The 24,703-nt window shown below is 40.5% G+C and overlaps 1 protein-coding gene across 9 annotated transcripts in view; it reads left to right on the forward strand.

The window, feature by feature from the left end:
* Arhgef3 (Rho guanine nucleotide exchange factor 3) overlaps nucleotides 1-24,703 on the forward strand; it is a 310,353-nt gene that overhangs the window by 281,047 nt on the left and 4,603 nt on the right. For all 9 annotated transcript variants that reach the window (XM_087181501.1, XM_013065441.3, XM_087181503.1 and 6 more), the window contains 6 exons: nucleotides 1,428-1,598; nucleotides 5,225-5,287; nucleotides 8,372-8,468; nucleotides 8,631-8,707; nucleotides 13,661-13,918; nucleotides 23,128-23,298. In XM_087181501.1, coding sequence (XP_087037627.1) covers nucleotides 1,428-1,598; nucleotides 5,225-5,287; nucleotides 8,372-8,468; nucleotides 8,631-8,707; nucleotides 13,661-13,918; nucleotides 23,128-23,298 — 837 coding nt within the window. The remainder of the gene's footprint in view (nucleotides 1-1,427; nucleotides 1,599-5,224; nucleotides 5,288-8,371; nucleotides 8,469-8,630; nucleotides 8,708-13,660; nucleotides 13,919-23,127; nucleotides 23,299-24,703) is intronic.

The following is a 24,703-nucleotide window of genomic DNA, read 5'->3' on the forward strand; positions in this document are numbered from 1 at the left end:
GCTTGGAGGAAGCCCAGAGGGATGGCGAAGCGTGGCATGTTTCGGGGCTGGCAGGTAGCCTAGGAGGGCTGAAGAATAGGGGCTCATGGGCAAGGGGCAAGTTGTGATCCCAAATATGTAACCTGTGGTCACATTGCAAGGGGCCTCCGTGCCAGGCTGAGAAGTTGGAACTTCATACTGAAGGCCACAGGAAGCAGTGGCAGGGGACACTTGTTAAATAAGAATGTGGTTTTGGGGCACAGTGATGCCTCATTGCTTTGGCAAAGTTTCCAATGTGTTGAAACCGTCTAGAGTAAAGACTAAAGAGGATGCATTTATCTTCCTTCCTTCCTGGTGATTTGTGTCTGTCATGAGAAAGCACTGTGGTGGCCTATTTCAGCCACAAGGGTGCCCTTTGGGCATTTCGACCATCCCTAAGTCAGCGGAGGCCACTTTGGGAAATAACTACATCAAACATACAAACATCATTTCCTGCCAAGATAGCATTTAGTATGTGTATTAGTCAGGACTTCTTGAGTTGATAGCACCCCAGCTAAGCTCAGTGTAAATAGGTATTAGCCTATGTAACTGTAAATTGTATTAGCCAGTGTAACTTAACTGCGTAAGGGTGGCTTTTCCTGGCTTCAGGCACAGTGGAATCCGGGGCCTCAAGCAGTGTTGATTAAGCTTATTCCTTTCATCCCTCCATCAGTCAGCCTCTCTGTCCTTCCTTCTGTGCAGCCCCTTCTTTCCTATGGCAAACAGATTCTTCTGTGTGACCAGGGAGAGTTGTTACAAGAAGCTCCTTCTCGGTTAGCTCCTGAACTCACACTCCCAGAGGAATACAGACTCTTCCACCTTTTCTCTTATAAACCATGTAGCAAGTTGCAGGGACTCAGTGCTCAGCCCGGTGGAACACTCTGATTGGTCAGATCTGAAGGAGTCCTCCCAAACTGTGTAAAATTGGCGACTCAAGGAGAGTTGGGCCCTGTTCTTAGAAGGAGTGTAGGCATACTGGCCCAGTATTACTTTCCACGCCGCCCCCCCTTGGTACCAGGGATCAAACTCAGGACCTTGTGCTTGCCAGGCAGGCACTGTGCCACTGAGCTAAATCTCCGGCCCAGTGTTGTTGTTTTTTAATGGCCATCTACTACACATTGTTCTCCCGTGTCCTTCAGAATGGGGGAGATGTCCCCCAGAAGCAAGGCAAGCTCATGGCTTATTGGAGCTGTCTTATTGAAGTTGGGCCTGCTGTGCTCTTGTGCTGTGGTGTGCTTGGCGTCCAGGTGACACAGAATGGGTGCTCCCAGCACATGTGTGAAAGTCGCCCTCATCCAGTCTCCTTCAGCCTATAGACTCACGACAGTGGCTGGTGACCGTGTCCTCTCGCTCTTGTGAACATGTGATTTATGTTCTGTCAGCCATAGTTTGTTTTTCTCATTATTCAGCGGTCCATTAGCTTCCGAAGTGAGAGCCGCCCTGACATCCTTGGGCCCCGACCCTGGTCCAGAAATGCCACCTCCTCAAGCACAAAGCGGAGAGACAGCAAGCTGTGGAGTGAGACCTTCGATGTGTGCGTCAATCAGATGCTTACAGCCAAGGAAATCAAACGTCAGGAGGTAGGCTCATGACCCATGGAGCTGGTTGTGTGTCTGGCCCAAAGCTGCAAAGCAGGCCAGAGCCTTCGAGGTCTGTGCTTTGGTTTCCAGATCCCTTCTTTGTGCCATTGTATGAAGACACATGGGTGGAAGGAAGCTAGCACCAGCAGCCAGCAGGGTAGGTGCAGCTTCCCTGTAAAAAGAAACTGGTGTGAGTATCTGAATGTACAGGATGTTGAAACCAAGTGTCTGTATAGAATTCTGAGGTTCACAGAAACAGGCATTTTAGTTATATTTTGATGGCAAGTTCGAAAATATTTTAAAATAGTCCAAAATTATAGAACTTTGGTTTGACTTTGTGGAATACTTCCTTTTTGCGGAGGCCAGTTAATTTCATTCCTTGCAAGTTTTCTGTATCAGTAACCCGAAATGGCTATGATGGTATCACCCTTTATGGAGAGTTTATTGTGTGCCAGGGTGGGCCAAGCACTTCATATGGGCATCTTCTAATGACGTCCTTGCAGTCTCTATTATGGAGAACCTGAGTTTGGCAAAAAGAGTATTTGAAATTTTTCTAGATTCCTTGACTAAGTAGTTCTCTTCTAGGAGCCTATCTGCCAAGCTTACTTGTACACAAGTGAAAAAATACATGTGTAAGATTTCTCATCACAGTAGCGTTTAAAATAATATTAATTTAGAAAGAGACTGTACGTCTGTTATTAGGAAGTGGTTTAAATACCTGAAGTACCATGCAGCTGTGGAAACATATGAAGAAGAACTGACATGTACGTTTGGCTAAGTGGATAAAGAATGGCACGACATAGGTCATAAAGTGTGCTCCCATGTATATAAAAATAGTAAAATCTGTGTGCATGTGTGCTGGAAGGATATCCAAGAAACTGGCAACAGTGCTGCCTCCATGGGTGTCTGGAAGGAGGAGAGGAGATGGAAAGCTTTTACCATATGCCCATTTATACACTATAAACTTTGTGCCTTGTGAATGTATTATCTATTCAATGAATGAATAAAACCTTTAAAAATAAGAAATGCCTCGAAAAAAATTCAGTGAAGACATATGGGACAATCTTAATCATGGCTAATGTGATATTGTGAAATAATATATCGGCCTTGGCCCCTATTTCCTGGCATACAGCTCTTCATATCCTCAAAGTGATGTTTCGTGTGCTACCTAGTGAGTTGACTGATGGCTGCCAGCCCCTCATAGCATCATGATGGGGCCTGGTCACCCAGGAAGACCGAGGCAGGTTTAGAAGGATGAGATTTTTCCAGCCACAGTCCCTAACTTCTGGAGAATGAGGAAGATCTGAAGGTTAAATTGATGACACCAGCCAGTGATATAATCATCCATGCCAATGGAATGATGCCTCCATAAAAACCTAAAAAGATAGCTTGGGGATTTAGCTCAGTGGCGCTGAGCCTGCCTTGCAAGCACAAAGTCCTGAGTTCAATCCCTGGTCCTGGAAAAGGAAAAAAAAAAACCTGAAAAGACAAGGCTTGCAGAGCTTCTGGATAGCTGAGGTTCTTGGAGAGTGGTGTACCTGGATAGAGTATGGAAGCACCATGCCCCTCCTAGATCTTACCCTGTTCCTCTCTTTCTCTGGTATTTATAGGTATCCTTTGTAAAATTCTATGCTTTGTGAAATAAACCATTAAGCATAAGTGTTGCCTTGTTTTCAAATAATCCTCGTTAGGATGATCAGTCAATCCCAATGAATCCTAAAGAGGTGATCATGAGAACCCTAATTTATAACTCATTGAGCAGAAACACAGGTAGGACATCCTGGAACTTTTTATTGGCATCTAAAAGGGGCTGTAGTCTTGGGAACTGAGCCCCCAACTTGTAGAATCTGATGCTGCCTCTAAGTAGATGGTGTCAGAATTGAATTGGGACACCCAGATGGTGACCACTGCAGAACTGATTGCTTTCATGGTGTGTAAGGAAAGCACCACGAATTAGGTATCAGAATGGATCTGCTGTGAGAGCATAGGAGAAACTGAGTTTGTTATTCCTGTATCCTCAGAGTCTTCTTTATGCTTCTCTGTATTTTCCCAAGTGTTAACAGTGTAAATATACAGCTTGTACAGTTTGACAGTAAAACCAAAAGGAAGGAAGGGAAGGAGGTAGCAAGAGGAAGGAAGGATGGATTCTGTAGATGAGAAATTTATTAAGGCATGGTGAGCACAAGGTCACAGCCTGGTAAGTTACAGAATCAGGATCTGAACCTGACGCTATCCTGTCCGAAAGCCCATGGCGTATTTCCTACTATGTGTCTATGGTTGTCATCTCCTGGGGTGAGACAGGTAAATGAGCTCTAATAAAACAGATGGTCAAGGAAATCTGAGGAAGATACACGTAAAGGCCAGCTCAGTATTTTGAGCCAATCCATTTCCTGGTTTTGAGAAAACACTCAGGGGCAGCTGAGTGTTGGTTGCACAGGACCCCTCTGTACTAGTTTTGTAACTTTTCATGTGAATCTGTAATTATTTTGAAATAAAAAGATAAAATAGAGTGCCAAAAGGCCGTGACCTGGGGCTTTCCTGGGCCTCAGAGAGGTGGCAGGCACTGCCCTCTGGCCCAGTGTCTGCCTGCATCTGCTTTGCTGCAGAACACAGCTCATTGACCTCCCACCCCCCAGCCCCAGGTGGAGGACTGCCTGAAACCCATGCACTTCTCTCTAGTCTGAAAAAAAATGCCCTCGTCCCCAGGCTGTATCACAAACTTCTAATCCTTTAGTAATACAATGTTTGCCAAGAATTTAGATTCCCAGATAAGGGAAGAGCATTCTGTGCATCTTACATTTAAATTATGGTGGCTTTTAATATAGCAGAATTAGACTGGTCTGTTTACATACTCTTGCACACAGCCAGCTCCTATAATTTTATTTATTACACTTGGTGGGCCTGAGAAGTGCTTTAGAATGAATTAACTTCACCAGGTTTTATTTAGAGTGATAAAATGTTGGCTTCTTTCTGCAATCCCAGCCTGAAGACAAATGGATGATAGGAATAAAGCTTTCTGCTGAGAATCATCTTCTGTAGAAAGGAGTAGAAGGGAGGCAAACTGTGATGGCCTATTAATAATACTGTGAGGTCCATGACTAAGAACAGACCCTGAATCATTTCTTAGGATTGCCACTCATAACAAGATGCAGAATCCATGGCTCAGACTGTAATTATTTTACCTAACGTAGTTCCCTCTTGTTCAGCTTCGTGAAAGATCTGTAACATGAAAAATGCCTTGCTGGCTTAGAATCATGTGGAAGCCCTTTCTCCCACAAACCCAGAAGCCTATTATGCAGAAAGTTTACAGTATCTTTCCTTTGAAGCTTTTAGCTGAGAGATTTGCTTCAGGTTAATTTAACTTGTTGGGAATACTTTTTAAGTGCTTAAAGATTTGGAGCCAGCCATGGTGGCACACACCTATAATCCCAGCGCTCAGGGGCCTGAGGCATGAGGATCACAACTTCAAGATCAGCCTGGGCTACATAGTGAGTTCAAGGCCAGCCTGAACTACAGAGCAAGACTGTCTCAAAAAGGAAAAAAAAATACAAAAATAAATACTTGGAGCTTTTAGTGCTAGAATCAGCACTCAAGGGAGAGTTCAATAAATATTCCTTTTCTTGCAGGCAATCTTTGAGCTTTCTCAAGGAGAAGAAGACCTGATAGAAGACTTGAAATTAGCAAAAAAGGTAAACTAAAATCCAGCAGTCATTTGAGTCGCCTCACATTTTCTTTCCTCTGAGTAATTTCACAACTCTAAGAGAATGCTATATGAGCACTCTCTTTGTGACTCAGAATCAGAAATTCAGAAGAACCTGCAACCACAGACCACGCAGTGGGGGAAATGGCTCAAAACAAGAAGGAAGAATAGTTCTCTACACCTGGCACCTGTAAGGGTCCGTGTTTGCATGTTAGTGGTGCACCTCAAAGAACACATCAGTTTCAATCAGAAAGTCTCTGTAGAGGCCTGGTTTTATGTGTATTTCATTGTCCTAGAAATCTCACACTCAGGACCTCTGTCCGTGGGCGAAAACAGATGTCTGACACTGAGGCAATGTGTTAGAAATAAAGACTCCTGAGTCTCAAAGATGGAAAAAAATGGTGAAGTAAGACTAGTTGCATGCTGTCACAAGGCAGGGTCTTTTATATGGAAACTGGTTTTTTGGTTGGTTGTTGAGTGCTGGGGATGAAACCTAGAAACTTAGTCATGCTAAGCCCGTGTTCTGCCCCTGAGTTGCACCCTCAGCTGGAAACTTGTTTTTCAGTCAACATTGTATGGGAGGAGAGGGAGAAAACCCATGCCTTGTAGCGTGTGTGTGTGTGTGTGTGTGTGTGTGTGTGTGTGTGTATGTATGTGTGTATATATTTTTTTGGTACCGAGGATCAAACTCAGGACCTTGCGCTTGCGAGGCAGGCGGCAGCATCATGTATATTTTTGACAACAAACTTTCCTCCAAAAACTTTTCCATTACAGTGACCCTCCAAGGTTTAGAAGCTAAATCCGGAGTCCATCCTCTGACATTCACTGCCTCTCAGAGAATCATGGAGTTGAAAGGATGCTTCCCTTTTTTGAAGGGTCCTTAGCCCATCTTTCTGCTAATTAGTGAAGTGTCACCTCTGGCATTCCCGAAATGGCCATTCAGGCTTTGTTTGGACACAGCCAAGAAACTGCATGTTAGTCAGGCCTGGAAGAGAACGAGATCTAGGAGGAGTGAAAGGCATTTAAATCTGGGAGACATCACATTGGTCATATAAGGGCTGGTCATACAAAGTGTGCATTTAAATAAAAATCATTATAGTAAAAGATGCATTCCCATTAATGTGCCTCAAAACTCTACCCTGATCTTTGAAGAAATTTATCCCATCATGTTTGGAACTTTCTGAAGCAGTTCTGGAAGTACTCTTTCAGAGTGTCTTTATGAGGTATAATAAAAAAAAATATGGTGAATGCTGCTACCCAGTGCCATCCAACTGAAAGATAGGCTCATAGAAATATCACAGTGTGACCTTATCCACCTTATTCACCAGATGTGGCAGCATATGACCTCTGGGTCTTCCCCTAAGTCTTTTCTTTTTTTTCCCCCAGGTACTGGGAATTGAACTCAGGACCTTGTGCTTGCCAGGCAGGCGCAGTGCCACTGAGCTAAATCCCTGGCCCTCTTCCCCAAAGTCAAAAGGACCATCAACAGTAAATGTTTTGAATCCATTAAGTACATCAAGCAGCCGCAGAAATACAACTAAAGACACAAAAAGGGACTTTGTGTGTGTGTGTGTGTGTGTGCTGGGGATCGAACTCAGGACCTCCCATTTGCCAAGCAGGTGCTATGCTGCTAAGCTAAATCCCCAGCCTTCAAAAAGGGACTTTCAGAACTGATTCAGAAAGCTGCAAGAACAGTGGGATAAGTGCATTCTAAATGAGGGAAGGAGAGCATTTTAAGGGGGATTATGGCAATGTGTATTTTACTGTAGTAAAATATTTTTTTAACATTCAGCATATTTTTATACCACATGTATCCACCTCCCCTTCCCTGCATAAAGATTTCCTAAACACAAGTACCTTCAGGTGATTTATGGCCATCCACTGGGCCATGGTGGTCCTACCTTCCCAGAAATTTTTTTTTCCTTTCCCCATCTTTATCTCCCCATCCTCCAGGTACCAACTCAAATCTCAGTTCTTCCTTCTGCAGTGTTTATTGCCTCCTCTGTGCCAAATGCCCCATCTTCAAAACCTCCCTTAGCTATTCCAGCTTTTTTTTTTTTCTGGTAATGGAGATCGAACTCTGGACCTTGTGCTTGCCAGGCAGGTGTGGTTCCACTGAGCTAAATCCCCAGCCCCTCTAGCTTTAATTTTCTGACCCTCTAGAACTCTTATGATTTGATAATATTCTTCTGTCATGTGACATTTTTCCTGCTATTAGCCTTGTTTTCTAAACATATATTTCATTTTCTCTGCATTTAAGAAAAATATCTTCCCAGTTAGCTTTCTAAAACTCTTTGACAGCAGGCACTGCATTATCTGTGTCTTCATATTTCATCACAGAGCCCTGGTATAACTATTCCTTTTTTTTTTTTTTTTTTTTTTTGGTACCGGGGATTGAACTCGGGACTTTCTGCTTGCAAGGCAGGCGGCAGAACCACTGAGCTAAATCCCCGGCCCAAGCTAAATCCCTGGCCCAACTGTATTCTTGTTATTTAATTGTCTTTAATAGAAAAGAATAGGATTGGCAGGGGTTTTGCTCCCTCTGCCTTATTTTTTCTTTATTTTATATATGTACTAGTTGAAAAAGAACCTGCTGGTAGCTAATTTTGAATACAGTGAGAGTTTTTCAAGCTGAAGGATCTTTTTGATTTTTAAAACATTTTAACAGTCAGATTTGCTCTAAACCTAGACTCTATGCTCCATCCTAGATGTATGATATGCCAAAATAAGAATGCTTTCGGGCTGGGGATTTAGCTCAGTGGTTTCGCCACCTGCTGCACAAACGCAAGGACCCAAGTTTGATCCCCAGTACCAAAAAAAAAAAAAACGCTTTGGAAAAATCTGCTTTGGTTTATCAACAACCATGAAAGGCTCAAAGCAGTACTAGATTCTTCTCTCCTCCAGTCGTACCTGTCTGCTGTTTCTGCAACATTATGGGAGTTGCTAGAGAGAACCAGTTTTTTGGTTTTGTGTTTTTGTTTTTAATCATATAGTTTCTCTCAGGAGCCATTTGCATGCAACAGCTTCGTTCCTCTGACATTGTTTGTGTCCATCTTCTGCCCTTCTTGTGTAGGCCTATCATGACCCCATGCTGAAACTCTCCATCATGACGGAACAAGAGCTGAATCAAATTTTTGGAACACTGGACTCTCTGATTCCTCTGCACGAAGGTATAATTTTGTTCCCAGGATGGGCTGTGACTTTTAACCCTAATTAAGCTGTCTGATAATGAGTCAGTAATTAATGTGATGATGTGACTAACCCGGAGCCTAACTTCTAGTCCTCTCATGTGAATGTCTAATGAAATAAGCATTCTGTTTGTTTTTTGCCAGAGCTCCTTAGTCAACTTCAAGATGTTCGGAAGCCAGATGGCTCAACTGAACATGTTGGTCCCATCCTCGTGGGCTGGGTAAGAGAAGTTCTCTGGTTTTGGTTGAAGATAGATCTTAATTAATGTAGGTGGAGTTCCCTGTAGCTAGACATTCCTTATTAGCAAATACTGGTTTCATATCAGAAAGAAAGAAAAATAGCAAATTTAGGCCGTATGTTTTCAAAGCATCAAAACAAATTTTTCTTATTACAAATTTAGTACATTTAAAGATAACATGGCATTTTTATAATAAAAGTACACATGAAACTATCACTAATTGTGCATCAAATAAAATTAGATAATACTGGATCCAAGCCAATTCTCATAATTATTACTATTTCTAATCTAATAAGCATTGGTTGATACATTCTTGTCCACCATAAAAAAAGCTTTTCAGACTATTAAAAATCTCATGGTCAAAGCGTAGTTTCGTAAATAAGATAATAAGTATATATTGGTAATGTTTAGCATATATATGACCCTAAGTTACTTAATAGGAGAGCTGGGTATATAATGGCATTCTTCCCAAAATAACCCATTTTTTCCCCTAAGGAAATAAGCTGTGACCTTAGATTGGGCACATACATTTGTGGTCCTTAAACTTAATGTGTGCTCCATTGGGTGCATAATGTTGTTCGTGCGCTTAATTTATTTTATTTAAGGAACACATTCTCTACTTTGCCACGTCCCCACCACTCCCTCTTCTGTACATTTCTGTTTCTTTCTGTGAGTACTTGAGAGTTCCACCCCAGAAGATTACTTTTATGACCTCTCCCAGTTAGAATTAGGTCTCATCTACTGATCTACTCATCTCTGATCTACTATGTATTCTAGGAAAATAGGCAGGAAGTGATCATATCGTTTTTGTCCTTGGCTCTGTTGATATAGTGTATTACATTGATTGATTTGCATATGTTGAACCATCCCTGGATGAACATATTCATCCCTGGATGAATCCCATTTGGTCAGGGTGTATGATCTTCTTGATGATCTTCTCCATTCTATTTGCCAGAATCTTATTAAGGATTTTTGCATCTATGTTCACTAGAAAGATTGGTCTATACTTCTCTTGGCCTATAGGAGGTGACGTGACAGTTAGTGTTAGAGATCATTTCCCTGCTTGAAGAGTGTCATGAAGGTTATAAGTCCTACTACTGCGACGTAAATCCTTTCTCCAGTTCTGTCTGTATTTTAACCTTCCTAATACCTCCCAGTTCCATCAGTACCAAGTTGGTGACAGAAAGTTTTAACACTGATCTCTTGTTCTTCTATGTTCTGATCCAGAACCTTTGAATGTTTCATGACTTTGCTAGATTTAGTTCAGGAGTCAGTTTTAGCACTGGGGCTGAAATACCCCAAGGGTATCTGAAAGACAAGTAATGTTCTAAGATGAATAATTTAGAAAATGTGCCTTAATATTTCAAGAGAGATCATTCGTCTTATACTTTTGACTTTCATTTTATTATGAGCCATGGTGGATGTTGTAACTTCTTTAGCCCACAAAAAATTTCTTCTAAAGAGAGCCAGACACCTGGAGTTAGAGAAGTGCTAATAAGAAGAGAAAGTCGGCCTCAGCCAATCTATCTGTCTGTCTTTCCTTTTCTTTTTTTTTTTTTCCTCAGTCTTTCTTAAACATGCAGAGTTTATAGCCTGTTTTTGTCAGGCGTGATGGAGGTGGTGAGGCCATGCTCCAGAATTAGCAGGATGATTGCTCTGTTTTTGACAAGATAGCAGTGTAGAGCTCCATGGTTTCCTTAAACCTCATACGCAAATTTTGAGTTTATATCAGAAGCAGACTTGTAGGAATTTGCCTTGTTATTCACTTTTTTTGAAATAAAAGTTTGTCACTTTTATCAGGAAATTGGTTTGCTCCAGGGGCAGCTTTTGCAGTCTTTCTGTGCATGCCCAAAAGAGTGACCATGATAGTCCATTGCCATCTGGACCCTCCAGGCACCAAATGAGGACTTGCAGCTTGAAGAGCAGCCTGAAATTAAACAACCAGCCCGTTGTTACCAGACTTCGTGAGAAATGGCCCTTATTTATCAGGCCTTCCGAGCTGTTAAATGTTTTCCCTCTTTTAACTGCAGATGTGTCTGTGCGAGTGGGAACTGTAAACCAAGGAGTACATCTGTTTGAGTTCTGGTCTTTTTAACAGAAAAGAATAAACATCTTAGTGGACTTTGAATGAGAAAAGTCAGAGCCCATTCGACCCATGAAAAATTGATTTATTTCCCCTCCAAAGGAAAAAAACCTTTTAAACAAGTAAGCCGCCCAAATGGGGCAGCACTGGCCAGTCCTTTTGACCTTACAATGAATCGGTTACTTCTGCTTTAAAGACCTTAAACAGAGTGGTTGCTTTTTCCAGGGAACCACCCTGGTTACTGAGGATCAGTGTCCCCTCCCCTGACACCGTTTGAGCAGCCTTCCCTACTACAAAGGAACAGCTTCCCAGTGACTTGTCTCACCCATAAAATAGTTTATACCCGCTCTGAGGCAGCAAGTTCTCATGTCAATTTGGATTCTAATGAAATTTTAATTCCTAAGAGAGAGGCAGGGCACATAGAAGGGGAAAAAAAATGAATTCATTCCATCTCTTTTCACAATGTTAGGGGGATAGAAAGAATTTCTTTAAAAAGTAAGAGTTTCCCTTATAAATTCTTGATAGTCTATTTAAAGAGATATCAAGGGGAGGGATAAGTAAGAAGTTTCAGACTCTAGCTAAGCAAGCAGCTTTGCTTCTCTAAACCATGGATTCTTCAATAAAATAGTCAAGGGACAAATAATAATAGCTAGTACTTTCTGATTATTAACTAGGAGCCCAGCTCTGTGCTACACATTTTATGTGCATTTTCTCATTAAGGAAGAGGAAAGCATTAGTATGCATTTTGTGAGTGGAAAAACTAAGGTTAAAAGAATCATTTAAAGCACCTGTTCAAAAGTTGGCTTTGAACCTGAATTCTCCCCAATTCTAGAATCTGTCCTCTTTACCACTGAGTTTTCACCTCTTATATTTTAAATAAGTGAGTGTGTATATATCTAGGGGCTAATATGTATACATTCTTTATCCCTTATCTAGTTAAATATCTTTTATGGCTTTTTCTGGCCAGAGACTAAACCAGATAGACTCTCAGGTCATGCCCAGGAAATGAGTACCCTGTCAGGTGTGAACACAGGACCAGATCGAGACTTGGTTGGCATAGTAGCAGGTGGGGGGATTAGAGAGCGTAATGGCCCATTGGACAGTGGGGTTCCTCCCTAGTTTACATCCGATGGTTACTGCTGATTTGTTTCTCCATAATGAAAACATTCGTCGTTTCCAGGTCCTTTAAAAGGCGAGGAAATGGAAATGAAATTAAGAGGCCCCGAGGTGCTTTTTAATTAACTCTGAAAATCTAAATTACAAGCACCGCATCTGGGTGTGTGTGTGTGTGTGTGTGTGTGTGTGTGTGCGCGCGTGTGCGTGAAGTACTAAGTATCATTACTTTTAAATATGAGGTTGAATGAAGAGTTTATGCAGCTGTTTTTAACAAAAGTAGAGGTTTTCTTTTATAACATAGAAAGTGGGAGGAAGGTAGACATTTCCAAGGAATTTTAAGCTCAAAAGGAAACATTTTAGTACTATATCCCTGGTAACTTTTTTTAGTTTTGGTCAGTGAGAAAATAATTTCAATAAGAGGTTAGCCATACTTTTCTGTTTCTTTTGTGGGTTTTTTTTGTTGGTTGGTTGGTTTTTGAGATAGGATCTCACCATGTAGTTCAGGGTGGTCTAAACTCACTGTGTAGCCTAGGCTGGCCTCAAACTCACAGCAGTCCTCCCACCTCAGCCTCCTGAGTCCTGGGATTATAAGCATGCACCAGCACACCCAGCTGCCATACTTTAATTTTTAAGCAATGCTCCCAAACCATCAAATATTACCTAATCTTGTAATCCATTAAGCATTCATTTATTTGTTTACCTTGAATACAAACATGTCAGCTATACAATAGGCACAGTGCAAAGTACTGAGGCTATAGAAATGAAAGACACCCTCACTTAAGTGTCATACAGCTTCCTAGTGTGGGGGAGAGAGAAAGGAGCCAGGCCACTGGCTACATTTTATTGCTTCTGATAACTTTCTGGAGGCTGGTAGCTTTGCATTAGATGCCAAGTCTCAGGTGCCATGAAGAGGGAAGAGTAGAAAAGGACAGGAAGCTTTTTCCATGAATCTGTGATACGGTGTTTGCACAATGGGACCCATGAGTCGTGTCAGGGAAATTAGTGTTTTGCTGGAATGAAAGCAGTGGAGTTAAAATGTTCCAGCCTTTAAATTGTTCTTGGCATGGTATTGTGATATAAACAATAAGGTATAGCCACAAATCTTTCCTGACCTATCAAAACTAATTGAAAAGATTTTTATAAATGTTTTCTGCATCTGATTGTTTTCCTAATCCTACTTTTGTTTTAGCTTCTTTGTAACTGAGCTGCCTTGGACTCAAGGTAAACTAAGGTAGAGAGGCTTGTACCAAGCCACAAAAAGGGCTGGGCTTAGGAGTCTGATCTCTTGCTTTTTGTGAGTGTTCCTAGGTCTTCTATATGATTTCCTTATGAATAATTTTTAAAGAAATTCTTTTTTTTAAAGGTGGCTTTTACCTTACTGGATACTTTAGGAAAGGTTAGAAAAATTCTGAACTGTATGTATATGTAGCAATTCCAGTTCTTCTATTGCTACCTTAGATTAGCAGAAAATTGAAACAAGTTGTCATAGTGGTCTAAATAACTAAGAAAGTCAACATGCAATTAGGACAGTTACTTAGGGAAAGCAAATTAGAGCCTAGGGAACCTGTCCATTGCCTGCAGTTTTAATGATTCCACTAGTTCCTTCTAGCCTTGAGGATAAAGGCCTGGAGAACAGTTCAGTGCTCATTCAGTCCCAATGACAAGTTGATGCTAGCATGTAGCTGTGGAGCTCAATGGTGCCGGCACCCAACCTGCTTTTTTTGTTTCCTTCTCAGCTGCCTTGTCTCAGCTCTTATGACAGCTACTGCAGTAATCAAGTGGCTGCCAAAGCCCTGCTGGACCATAAAAAACAAGATCATCGAGTTCAAGATTTCCTTCAGCGATGTTTAGAATCCCCCTTTAGCCGCAAACTAGATCTCTGGAATTTCCTTGATATCCCAAGAAGCCGGCTGGTGAAATACCCTCTGCTTCTCCGAGAAATCCTGAGGCACACACCAAACGACAATCCAGATCAGCAGCACTTGGAAGAAGCTGTAAGTGTGCTGGTTTCTTTCTTTCTTCCTTTGTTAATTCCCATGTAGTAGGTCAGGTCAGTGGGGGAGCTGTGGGTCACTGTGTATGGGAGTCCCAGCCCGAATACAACCATCAACCCAAGCCTAGGTTCTAGGCCTGGTACAACCATCAACCTTGTTTTTATTTTGAAAGCTACTCGTCATCTCTCTGCTGCAGTTTTCTAACTTATAAAACATCCTGTTTGCACGAAATGTACTTTCCGATTCCTTTGAGTCTAAAATTTTTTGGTTTTGTATAGGTGACTGTAATCTAGTTATAGTTTCTGACTGTGTTAAAATCTTTGTGGAGATCTTAAACTGAAAATCTTATTTAGTAAGAAAATGGGAGTTGCTCTTGAGCTGAGCCCCAAAGCCCATTTGTGAAGGCGGCATCCATCCATTTTCCATGTAGCTCCCCTGCCCCAAATTGCAGGACCTAATCCAACCTCCTGCTCACCAGTGAGCTCCTCCTTCAGCTCCTGTCTATTGGATATGGGCTGGGTGATGTGGGAAATCTAGATTCTTCCCTTGTGGCAGTAGAAGCCAAAGGAAAATAGTCTGTAACATCAGAATACTGCAGCAAACTCTGAGCATCCCACCTGGGCTATTGTGACTGAGGTCCCCTGCCACACAGGGCAGAGAGATGGAGCCCAGTGGAGAGCAGTGGCCTAAGCACAGATGTAAGGAAATGGCAAGGCAGATCACACCCGAGGAATAGCACAAATCACCTGCTTGGGGTTGAGGATACTCTGCAGGTGAGGTAGAGAGTGCAGGTTCAGATCTGGCTGTAGAAAGCTTTAAATATCAATTTGAAAAATTTTCCTGAGGTGTGTAATTAGTTAAGGTTTATTTTATTTTCTAAGTAGTTGAGATCAGCTCCATCACTTACAAGTTGCAGAACTCTGGACACATTACTCTCTATACAACGGGCGCCTGAGGAAGATGAGACTGGGGACAGGAAGGCCACTGGGGAGGACAGTACAGCGGTCCAGGTGTGAAGTTGTGAAAACCTGATCCAAAGAGTAGTGGGGGGCTAGAGGCTAATGATTCAAAGGGCTCATTCCCTGATTTAATCTGGCATAGGAACAAGAAGATATGCACGGATAATTTGAAAGTCAGAAGCCTTGAATCTGCTGAATGAACTGTCTGTCTCCTTCCAGAGAAAGGTTTAATAATAATAAGTAGTACCACCACCACCAGCAACAACAATAATTTTGGTAATTCCTGACATTTAATGAGTACCCAATAAATCAATTTTATGCAATTGCTTTATGATATATATATTGAAGGTAACACTCATAACCACCCATGAGATAGCTTTCTTACTAGGGCCTTTTCTAGATGAGACTTAGGCAGTTAAATAGCTTGCCCAAATAAAATAAAATTTATTATTAAAAAATAGATAAATCACTTGCCCAGGTTTAGACCCAGGAAGTGATAGGGTTAATATTCAAACCCTGTCAAGATAGACTGCAAATCCTACGTTTTTTTTCCTTCTTTCTAACTGTGTACATCAATGCAGAAAGCTGCCCACTCGTTGGAGCTCTTGTTGCCTGTGGAACTGCAGAGAGCTGTGTGGTCACCAGACAGGCATTGTGGTGAGGCCTCAGGGTGTAAGACTGGGCTGGGTACCACCGCGTAGGATAGAGAAGAATGAGGAAAGTGTCTTCTGACTCGTGAGGTGTTTGGGACACACAGACCAGGCCCGGGGTGCAGCACAGATGGAGGAGACTCGGGTCCTGAAGATAAGGCCATCATACTTCATCATGTCTGTTTTTATTACTGGGACGAGTATGATCAAGTTGCCTCCTCTCCATATTTCATCCCCACAAATGTGTGGTCTACAGGAATAAAAACAACAGGGAGCTCCAGCTACTCTAAATAATTACTTTTATGAAGCGCATGAGCCTGTTTGGAGTTTCAGTATAAAGATTTCTTCTTTTTAAAAAATGGAATAAAAGAATACTCTTCTCCTTTTTGAGAAACACACCCAGTGAGCTAAAGGTGAATCTGAAAACAGAGAAAAATATTATTGTTTGCAGTATGGAAGGGTGTGCTAGTTACCAGTCTCCCTGGTGCATAAAGTGTGAAGCCATTTTCAAAAGGTGACCTGGCACCTAATTACTCAGGCAGATCTGTGCATGAAGCACAATATACTTGGGTTTGAAAATGTCTGCAAAATAAGTATTCTAAGTGCCTATGTACTCGGGCATAGGGTTGTTTCTTTTTTCCCTTTTGTTCTTTTCACAGTCCTTGTAGCATTACCCCAGATGAACACCATTATTTAGCTCTGTGCTCTTGGGTGCATTGTGAATGTTTGATAAACATGAAACTCATAATACCAGTGTAGACTGATTCATATGTTCCCTGAACAAATATCCCATCTATGCAAAGGGGAAAATCAGGGTCCTGAGTAAATTGCTTCCATGCCAAAATAGTTGATTACATTCAGTCCTGTGATTAGCTCTAAAGTAAGGTCCTTAAACGCAGTACATAAATTACCTCATCATTACTACAGCTTGTTAATAGTGTTTTGAGGGATGGTAATAATTTTCCTCATTAAGAACTTCTTAAAATAGAACTGTGGATATTCAAATATTCCAGAGCGATGGTTGTTTAATGTTTTAAATTCTAAATATTGTTTCACCCAGAAAATGATCCTGCAGACCATCCCTTCTTCCTACCCACCGCTATTTTCCTACCCCTAGGAAAAAGAACTCACTGAAATAAATGAGAAAAACAGCCCTACTTTTGATGCCATAACAATGAAGACACTTATTCTAGATTCCTGTCAGGAGCTGATGAGTATATGACATTGTGACACGAGGGACAAGAAGGGCAGGGTTTTCAGATTCCACTTTGAAGATGGTGATTCCAGCATGTGTGGACCTAATCTCTGTACTTTTGTATTTCTCATCATCTCCCTTTACAGTCCCTTCCTTTAGTTTAAACCCTGGTGGGACAGTGCTACAATAAATTTAATTTAAATGCACAACTACCATCATTATTTATTACTGGAAGCCTGCTGCATGTTATAACTCCTTGACCTCCTGCAGAATGAATTTCCCTCCAGACCCAATGCAAGAAGATAAGAACCTCATGACGTTATTTTTAATAAGTGAAAGCGGGCCCCAAATTACTATAACAAATGCAGACATAAAGTATGGAATGATGACACTGATTATTTCCATTGTTTTGCCTCTATATTTTTTCAAATACCAAAGAAGGAAGCAATATTTGAAAGTAGTCGTGGCTGCCTAAGGAACCATTGTGGCATTTGAGTTTATAAATCTTCATCTGCTGTACCAGCTGTTCAGCTCCAGAGTTAAATTAGGAAATGAATACATCGTTATGGTTGTGGCGCATCTTCCTGGTTTCCAGGATACTCGTAGGACACCCAGAAAATTGACTCGAGTGCTGATGAGCTCCAGCTGTCCAGGCAGACCTAGCAATAGTTAACTGGTAAGCCACAGCCATTAATCCTAAGGGCTTTAAAAGCAAAGAAAAAATATGGATTTCACTACATATTAAAAACAAAGACAAGAAAAGGGTAAGACAGACAGAAAGCATTGCTTAGATACCGCCCGAGTGTTTGAGCTTTCTGAGCACAAAGAGCCACCCTCCTGTCTTTGACCCACCCACCTTGTTAGTCTAACACAAAACAACAAACATTACATTAATGTGAAGGATGAATCATGGCTTTAATGTATTTTGTGAAATGTCTTTTGTTTGATTTGAAAGTGACAGTGACTATCAAGAGGGGGAAACCAAGAAGGGAAGAAAGAAACGAAGAGAATATTACTATGCCAAAGTGTTATTTATTATTTGCTTTGCCTTAATAAAACTCAGGTTGATTTTACAACCCTTATATTTAATATTAGGTTGATACTAAAGGCCAAAAACTTCTTTTATGTGACACTAAGGAGCCTGTATTTTTTTAAAAATAATGTGCTCTTAGTGGGTATGTAGCTCAGTGGTAGAGCATTTGCCTAACACACGTGAGCCCCTGGATTCAATCATCAGTGCCATCCACAAAGTGTTCTTTTAAATTAAAGTAGTGCCAGGCCAGGGATTTAGCTCAGTGGTTCCACCTCCTGCCTCGAAAGCACAAGGACCTGAGTTTGATCCCCAGTACCTAAAAAATAAATACAGTAGTGCTACCAACAAAATTTGAAACCAGTTGTCAGAGTCCCCAAGACAATCCTGTTTTTTGGACTCCTATATTCTGTTTTGTTTTCTCTCCTTGGCTCAATTTTTTGTATGCCTATAGTTTCAACGTTGTGAGCATGTTTTAAGAAATGTGCAAGATAGAGCTCAAAGATCTACTCTGCCAAAAGACAGAGGTATAAAAATTGAAACTTTTAGGGCCAGGGATTTAGCTCAGTGGTTTCGCTGCCTGCTGCGCAAGCGCAAGGACTCGAGTTGGATCCCCGGTACCCCCCCCCCCCCAAAATAAATAAAAATTGAAACTTTCAAGAAGTTGGAGGGCAAACGCTTGAAGCCATAGGCACAGGCAGAGGCTTCCTGAATAGGACTCAAATACCACTGGAAATAATAGTACAAATCAACAATTGGGGTGATATAAAATTTTAAAGTTTCTGCACAGGAAAGGAAACAACCAATAGAATCGAGAAACAGCCTACAAAATGAAAGAAAATTGTTGTCAGCTACTCTCCCAACACAGGATTATTATCTAGAATGTACAAAGACTCAAAAAACAGAACCAAAAAAGAAAAAGAAATAGCCCAATCAATAAATGGGCAAATTATTGAACAGACACTTCTCAAAAAAGTACAAATGGCTAAGTATATAAGCGCTCACAAGGATGCAGGGAAAAAGCAACACACTACAGTGCTGGTTGGAATGTAAAGTACTGTAGCCACTATGGAAATCAGTACGAAGATTGCTCAAAAAGCTAAAAATAGAAGTATCATGGTTCAGCTATCCCACTCCTTGGCATATACCCAAAAGAATTAAAGTCAGCATAAAGGGTTATCTGCATACTCACATTTACTACAGCACAATTCACAATAGCCAAAGCATGGAACCAGCCAAGGTTCCCATCAACAGACGAATGGATAAAGAAAGTATGATGAGTGTATACACAATGGGGCACTATTCAACCATAAAGAAGAACTAAATTACATCATTTGCCAGAAAGTGCATGGAACTAAAGATCATCATGTTAAGTGAAATAAGCCAGATTCAGAAAGACAAGTATCATGTTTCCCCTAATATGTGAAATCTGAAAAAGTTGACATAAAAGTAAAAGGGAGACTATTATTAGACAAAAGGAAGGGAATAAGGGGGAGGGAAGAGAATATAAGAGAGGATAATAGGGTGGATGGAAAAAAGTTATTAGTTATATCATGAAGCTGACATGAATTTATTGAGATGCAAAGGTATCCACTCTATTCCATTAAGTAAAACAGCAGGTTATAAAACAGTACATATGGGGGCTGAGGATTTAGCTCAGTGGTGCCTGCCTCGCACCTGCCTGCCTCACGCCTGCCTCGTGCCTGCCTCGCGAGTTGAGTTCGATCCCTGGTACCAAAAAAAAACCCAAAAACCAGTACATACGATATTATCAATTTTTATTTTTAAAAATACATGTATATATAGATATATCAACAAATCATCTAGAAAGGTATTCATGTAACTGTTTTAATCTATCCTGGAAGTGAAGTGCTATGCACATTTTTCCTTTAAGACTGTTTTGTCTTAATGCTATTATACTATGTTTCTTTTTGCGGGGAGGGGGGGTACCAGGGATCGAACTTGGGTCCTTGCACAGCTAAATCCCCACCCTATTATACAATGTTTCTAAGAGGAAGAAACTAGGAATTGGTGTTAAGTCTGTAAACTGATGGATACATTAATTAGCTTGGTTGTAGTAATCATTTCACAACATAGATATATGTATCTCAAAACAATGTAAATCTTAAGTATATATGATTTTGTCAATTATTCTCAATTTTTTATGCTAAAACAATGAAAGCGTTCTTTTTTCCTTTTTAATTCATAGTAATTGTACAAGGAAAGATTAAGATCAAACACATGATGAATGTAATCATTATGTACTGCAAACATGTCCTAATAAAAAACGTTTTTAGAAAAGATCAAGCACAACACTCAAAAAAAATAGCCTTTTTATATACAAAAAAATAGACTCACTGAGAAATTAGGGAAACAATTCCTTTTACAATAGCATACAAAAAAATGAAATATCTAGGAGTCAGTCTAACAAAGGAAGCAAAAGACCTCTACACTGAAAACTATAGCACTTTGAAAAAGGAGATTGAGCAGGATATAAGAAAATGGAAAGACATCCCTTGTTCCTGGATAGGAAGAACCAATATAGTGAAAATGGCCATACTTCCAAAACTATTATATAGGTTCAATGCAATCCTGATTGAAATTCCAACAATATATTTCACAGAACTAAAGAAAACAATCCAAAAATTCATCTGGAACCAAGAACAGACCTAGAATAGCAAAAGAAATTTTAGGCAACAGAGATATGGCTGGGGGTTTTACAATTCCCAATTTGAAACTATGCTACAAAGCTACTGTGATAAAAACAGCATGGTATTGGCAAAGAAACAGACCCGAGGATCAGTGGAATAGATTAGAAGATGTAGAAACAACTACAGATATGCTCAGCCACCTCATCTTTGACAAAGCCAAGCATCCTTATTAGAGGAAAGATGGCCTATTTAATAAATGGTGTTGGAAGGACTGGATTTCAATCTACCAAAGATTAAAACTTGACCCATGCCTATCACCATGCACTAAATTAAGATCGAAATGGATTAAAGATTTCAATATTAGGACAGAAACACTAAATTTGCTGGAAGATAAGTTAGATAGAACTCTTGAAGATATTGGTAGAGGTAAAGATTTTATGAATAAAACCTCAGTGGCATGGGAACTTCCACAAAGAATCAACAACTGGGATCTTATCTTATTAAAAAGCTTCTGCACTGCAAGAAAAACCACCAACAGAGCTAAGAGACAACCTACAATGTGGGAAACAATTTTCAGCAACTGTACCTTAGACAAAGGACTACTATCTAGAATATATAAAGAACTGAAAAAAATCAGACCCCCGAAATTCAAAGACCTAATTCAAAAATGGGCATCTGAAATGAACAGACATTTCTCAGACAACCAAGTAAAAGCAGCAAATAAATATACGAAAAAATCTTCAACATCACTGGTTATTCGAGAGATGCAGATGAAAACAACACTGAGATTCCACCTCACCCCAGAAAGAATGGCTGCTATTAAGAAATCATCTAATAACAAATGCTGGAGGTGGTGTGGGGAGAAAGGAAGCCTTCTCCATTGCTGGTGGGAATGCAGACTGGTGCAGCCACTGTGGAAATCAATATGGAGATAACCTCAAAGAATTAGGCTTAGAGGTCCCATTCGACCCAGCTATTCCTCTGCTGGGTATCTTCCCCAAAGAATTAAAAGAATCTTACCACAGCAATATATGTACACCCATGTTTATAGCTGCACAGTTTGTAGTAGCAAAAGCTTGGAAACAGCCCAAATGCCCATCAACTGGAGACTGGATAAAGAAGATGTGGGTTTTTTTATAAAATGGAGGGGTCGGGGATTTAGTTCAGTGGTTTCGCTCCCTGCTGCACAAGCACAAGGACCCAAGTTCGATCCCCGGTACCAAAAATAGATAGATAGATAGATAGATAGATAGATAGATAGATAGATAGATAAAAATGAAGTACTACTCAGCCATAAAGAATGAGAAACTAGAGACATTTATAGCTAAATGGATGCACATTGAGGCGATACTCTTAAGTGAAATAAATAGGACACATATGTCTAAATACCGAATAGTTTCTCTGGTGTGAGAAACTGAGAGTGTAATTAAGGATACACACAGATGAAACTGCCAAATAACATGTTTCTTGGATTATGTTTCCATCGCGTGTCACATGACTGTATCGAAATTTAAATTAGCGAGAAATTTGGCTTATGTGGAGTCTGCTAACTGGGGTTTTTTTTCCCAGATCATTATTTGTTCAATGTTGGTTTGGGGGACCTTTCTGAAACAAATCATATCCTCTGGTGTCTTGTTGGTGCTTGAGATGCTTCTTTAAGTTATATGGAGAAATGTTTAAGTGCTTTTCAGTTCTGTTTTGGTTGAGTTCTACTGTATTTGAATATTATTGTAGTTTTTTTTCCCCTTGCATTGTTCTTCTTTAAGTGGTTTTAATTTTTTGTATGTGTGTGTGTTTGATAATAAAGTTATTTAATAAAAATAAAAAATAAAAGATCAAGCACAAAGATGACTTGTTCTAGTCAACTCAGATTCTTCAGGATGGTAACAAGGAAATAAAAGTTAATAAAAATTGGAAAGGAAGAAACAAACTTTGCAATACAATTATGCATAAAACAAAAATCTGCTAAATTAACAGGTTGAGAGGTTACCAAGTTTGCTGTATTAAAACCAATAAACAAAAAGCAACTACTTCTGTACCTCAAGATGTTAGAAAAAGAAGCCAGGAGTGGTGGCACAAACCTGTGATTACTTGGGAGGCTGAAGCAGGAGGATTGCTGTGAGTTTGAAGCCAGCCTGGACTACATAGCAAGACCCTGTCTCAAAAAAAAAAACAACCCTAAAAAATGAAAAAGAGGGCTGGGGCTGGGGCTCAGTGGTAGACATCCACACAGAAAAAAGTATTAAAACAGGTAACAAAGCCAGGTGTAAAGGTGCACACTCATAATCCTAGCTACTCAGAAGGTTAAGACAAGAGGATCAAAAGTTAAGAGGCCAGCCTGGACATTTAGTGATACTCCTCTCTCAAAATTTTAAAAAGGGCTGGGGCTGGGCATGGGGATGCACCCCTGTAGTGGGAGGTTGGGAGGCTGTGTACTACACTACCGAGTATCTCTTCTCAGTTAAAATTATGTATCAGTATTCTATGTGTCATTCAAATATCTGTATATGTGTGTAAATAAATATGTACATATATATGCATATGTGAATGTATATAGTAACAATTTATTAAAAGCATTTTTTCCCTTTTCTCAAAGAAGTAGCTTGAGATACAAGAATTTGAGATCCAACTGTATCTTGGTAACGTTTAGGTTGGCCCTAAGACTTGTTAGTATTGATGGTGTGATCACTTTCTGCACATTTATTTTTCTCTTTCTTCCTATAGATAAACATCATTCAGGGAATTGTGGCAGAAATCAACACCAAGACTGGGGAATCTGAATGTCGTTATTATAAAGAGCGGCTTCTTTACTTGGAAGAAGGCCAGAAAGACTCCCTGATTGACAGTTCGAGAGTCCTGTGTTGTCATGGTGAACTAAAGAACAACCGGGGTGTGGTGAGTGGTTTCTCTCCTTGCAGCTCTCACCCAGGGCCTCTTGACATGGAATCCGTTTGATCTGAGCCTCCTTTTTACTGGTCTTTCCCTATCTAGAGTCTCATTCTTATAGACAAAAATGTTTTTTCTATTTTTCCATTCCCTGAGATGGATAGATGGTGGGTAGATGTCATGACCGAGTATTCAGTATATATTCAGAAAGAATTTTGAAAACTAATGTAAGTTTGCCAAGCTTTTTATCTTTTTGATCATAGCTTTCACCAAATACAGAGCAGTTAATATTTCCTACATTTTTTTTTTCATGGACAGACTCTTGCTGAGTTGCCCACGCTGACATTGAAATCCTGGGCTGAAGTGATCCTCCTGCCTTAGCATCCTGGTTAGCTGGGACAATACACACGTGCCACTGTGCCTATCTACATCTCCTACTTTGATCTCAGAAAATAAATGGGTGATTTAGCAAGGAGTGGTGATGTACACCTATAATCCCAGCACTTGGGAGGCTGAGGCAGGAGCTGTTCCCCTGAGTTCAAGGCCAGCCTAGACCACCTAGTAAGTTCAAGATCAGCTTGAACTGTGTAATGAGACCATGTCTCAAAAGAAAAAAATTAAGTGGGTGATTTAAAGAGACTGTTAGGGCTGGGGATTTAGCTCAGTGGTTCCACTGCCTGCCTCACAAGCACAAGGTCCTGAGTTCAATCCCGGTACCAAAAATAAATAAATAAAGAGATTGTTTTGCCACCTGCCTTGCAAGTGCAAGGACCCGAGTTTGATCCCTGTACCAAAAAAAAGAGATTGTTAAAAGGATTTAATATCCAAAAAACATAGGTCTTACATTGAATGCATTTAACTATATGAGAAACCCTTCTTCTCAGGTACTGGTACCCATGCAAAGACTGGTACTTTGAGATCAGGGTTCTGTTTTGGCTTTTGAATTTGGGGATTTTGTTGTTTTTTGGGTTTTTATTTTAAATAACTTATCTTCCATTGGCTTCACGTCTAGCTGTGACCTGCAAATACTCCACCTAGCTTTTATTTCCAACTATCTGTTGAAGTGAAGTTGTTACTCTTCTACTATCATAGCAACTTGTGCAGATGTCCGCTGGAGCCCATACTAGAGTGGGCTGTAATTCTCCATCTGCCTGTCAGTCTCTGCCGTCATACCACAGTCTTTTAGAGTCGGGAGTGTGCTGTGTCACTTCCTAAAACTCGGCACATACTGAGCAATCCATGAATGTGTGCTTGTGTAGAGGAGGGATAGATTTGAAGTATATGGGAGTTAAAAATGCATTTAATCCACCAAGCTATATGTATGTGGAATCAGGAGAAGTGTGTGTGCGTGTGTATGTGTGTGTCGCTTTCTCCAGTGAGCCCCCAGGGAAGTACCTGTAGAAAGACATCTCTG

Source organism: Heterocephalus glaber, unplaced genomic scaffold (assembly GCF_053883595.1).
Source record: "Heterocephalus glaber isolate CG9 unplaced genomic scaffold, H.glaber_assembly_v1.0 deba00001472, whole genome shotgun sequence".
NCBI classification, from domain to species: Eukaryota; Metazoa; Chordata; class Mammalia; order Rodentia; family Bathyergidae; genus Heterocephalus; species Heterocephalus glaber.